At 35.7% G+C, this 2,573-nt stretch overlaps 1 protein-coding gene across 3 annotated transcripts in view; it reads right to left on the reverse strand.

Moving 5' to 3' along the window:
• Positions 1-825: 825 nt before the first annotated feature.
• The window catches only part of LOC108790119 (zinc finger protein ZIC 1), a 4,726-nt gene continuing 2,978 nt past the window's right edge, over positions 826-2,573 (reverse strand). For all 3 annotated transcript variants that reach the window (XM_018560322.1, XM_018560323.1, XM_018560324.1), the window contains exons 3-4: positions 1,924-2,087; positions 826-1,366 (exon numbers count right to left, since the gene is read on the reverse strand). In XM_018560322.1, the coding sequence (XP_018415824.1) occupies positions 1,169-1,366; positions 1,924-2,087 (362 nt within the window). In that variant the 3' untranslated portion in view covers positions 826-1,168. The remainder of the gene's footprint in view (positions 1,367-1,923; positions 2,088-2,573) is intronic.

Below are 2,573 nucleotides of genomic sequence, written 5' to 3' on the forward strand. Positions count from 1 at the left end.
AGCAATTCTGCTGAAAATATACATAAGAAACGTCATAAGTGCTATTTGCCCAATGCACTAACCTCACCAGGGGACTCATAATGAATCTATGTGTAGGAGATTTAAAAAAAAATACATCTCCAGTACTTATTGCTACCAATCTAAAGTTGAAAAAAAGGGGGAGGGTGGTCGTTTGTTAAATAAGGATTCCTACCACAATAGACTGAGATTTTCATAGTCTTTAATCATGTACGAAATATTACGAAACAGCTTCGCGAACTAAAATGTGACATACGCAATAATCTATCCATAAATATTGAATATTCTGTCACCATGTAGAAGCGGGGCTTTTTTTGTTGTTGTTTTTTTTTTTTAACATGCAGATAAATATGAAAATGATCAACGCTACATACATTAGGATGTCACGTTTATGCCAAAAGCAATGGACAGTTATAGAATTATTTTTTTTATATTTTAATATCACTTTACATAAACAAAATGTAACAGATTGACACATAAAGATCCAGGCTTGCACTGTACCAATTAATTGACATGACGTGTAACAAGATATCACTGCACTAAAAAACCGGACTGGACTTTGGGACGAAGAGCTTGCACTTTATACAGAAAAAAGCACACTGAAACCAGTAAATAGTCTGATATGTGGACGCTTAGACTGTAAGGGTACAATGTATTTCACATTTGGGTACACATTTACTAGAACATTCTTGCCATCCATGGAGAGAAAAAAAAAGAAAGAAAAAAAAAAGAGCTTGCTTCTTTTACCTCTGCATCCCACCCCAAAAAAACACATATATGCAGTGATCACGATTCCACATATCCCTTTCACTTGTAATATAGCTATTTACAAAATCAACAGTACATTTTTTGTCAACTAATACTTCTGTATTTACAAAAAGAAGGAGAAAAAAAAAAAGGCCGCCTGAAAGACATGCAGATTGAGACCTCTAATTAGTGGTTCATTAAACCCTACACGGTTGGCATTTGGCCTGGCAAACTCTTCTCATGCACTCTACAACCCCCTTATATGTGTTTTTTTTTCTACCAAGCCTGAAGAAAATAGCAAAAGGGGTCTCATTCTTCATTGTTATTCCGTCCCGGCAGCTTTAGGATTAGATTCGAAGTGTTCATTAATCTCTGGAAGTCTTTTTTTTTTTTAAATATGTGTTTAAACGTACCATTCGTTAAAATTTGATGAGAGCGTGCTGTGACTGGACGTGTGATGTATTGCTGAGGAGGAAGGGGATAAGGAACTTGTGGTCTGGTTTTCTGAAGCAGGAGACACGATTGTTGGGGGCGTTGAAGATTCATAGCCTGAGCTGGCTGCTGGAGAAGGTTGGGACCCCTGGGAAGTTGATTCGTGGACCTATAGAAGAAAAGAATAAAGAATTACAAAAATAAATAAATACATACAAGAATCAGCCAGATCCCTATAGATCTATCTACCCTGACAAAGATGACTGATCTTCTGGGATCCCTATAGGATCCCTTATTGCTGAATCTTTATTTCAGTAACATCACAATAGAATACAAGAGATTGGAGACGGTCTGTCATATCAGAAAGCTTTTTTTGTGGCTTGCACAGTGTTTGCCTAAACAAAAGGAGGCTTCTTCCAGAGCTGAAAAAAACCTGGACTGTGTAAAGTGGATGCCAAACTCTAGTGTAGTAAAATAAACAAGGCTAAAACCCAACTAGTATTTGAGAAAGAAATAGTTTGGTAGCTAAAGATAACTGCAACATTGCTTCGGATGTGGTAGATAGACAGACAAACCAGCTTGGCACAGTGGATGCCTCCATAGAAAACATTAGCCACAATAACTTCCTAAGGATGACTATAGAAGAGGCAGCACAGGGCTCTCTACTCTATACAATTCCAGCCTATGGCAGGATGGTACTGAGGAGGACATGAGCTGTTTAGTTACCTTCATGTGTTTTCTGAGGGAGCTCGGGTGGGTGTACGACTTGTCACACATTTTACACAGATAGGGCTTGTCTGAAGTGTGGACGTGCATGTGTTTTTTACGGTCGCTGCTGTTTGCAAATCGTCTGTCACAGCCTTCAAACTCACACTTAAAGGGCTTTTCACCTATTGCAAAAAAAATACAAAGCAAAAAGAAACATACATCACAATCTGTGTCTGCTTTAAAAAAATCATAACACACATCAAAGCCCTGGAAGAAAAAAATAATTTTAACATTGCTTTATTTGCCTTAAAAAAAACAAAAAAAACATTAGCCATACCGTTATATTTAAAAGCATTTTTGCTTAAATTATTATATCTTTTCTTCTATAATTCGCATTTACCTCTCCAAGATGGGCATCAATAAAAATACAAATTGTATGTTACAATTGTATATTGTAGATTGCAGTGTATTGGATGGAATTATTGTATTTGATCTTTTTTTAATTCTGCAGCACAGTCACACAGTAAATTTGAATATTATTATTACTCAATTATGAAATATTTTTTTTATGTATGAAGGGAAGTATAAACAAGCTTTTATATATAGAGAAGTATAAACAAAAGTATATAAAAAGTATATAAACCCAAGCAGAAGAAGAAAAATAAAAA

The sequence above is a fragment of the Nanorana parkeri genome, unplaced genomic scaffold (genome assembly GCF_000935625.1).
Source record: "Nanorana parkeri isolate BGI_ZX_2015 unplaced genomic scaffold, ASM93562v1 scaffold449, whole genome shotgun sequence".
Classification (NCBI taxonomy): domain Eukaryota; kingdom Metazoa; phylum Chordata; class Amphibia; order Anura; family Dicroglossidae; genus Nanorana; species Nanorana parkeri.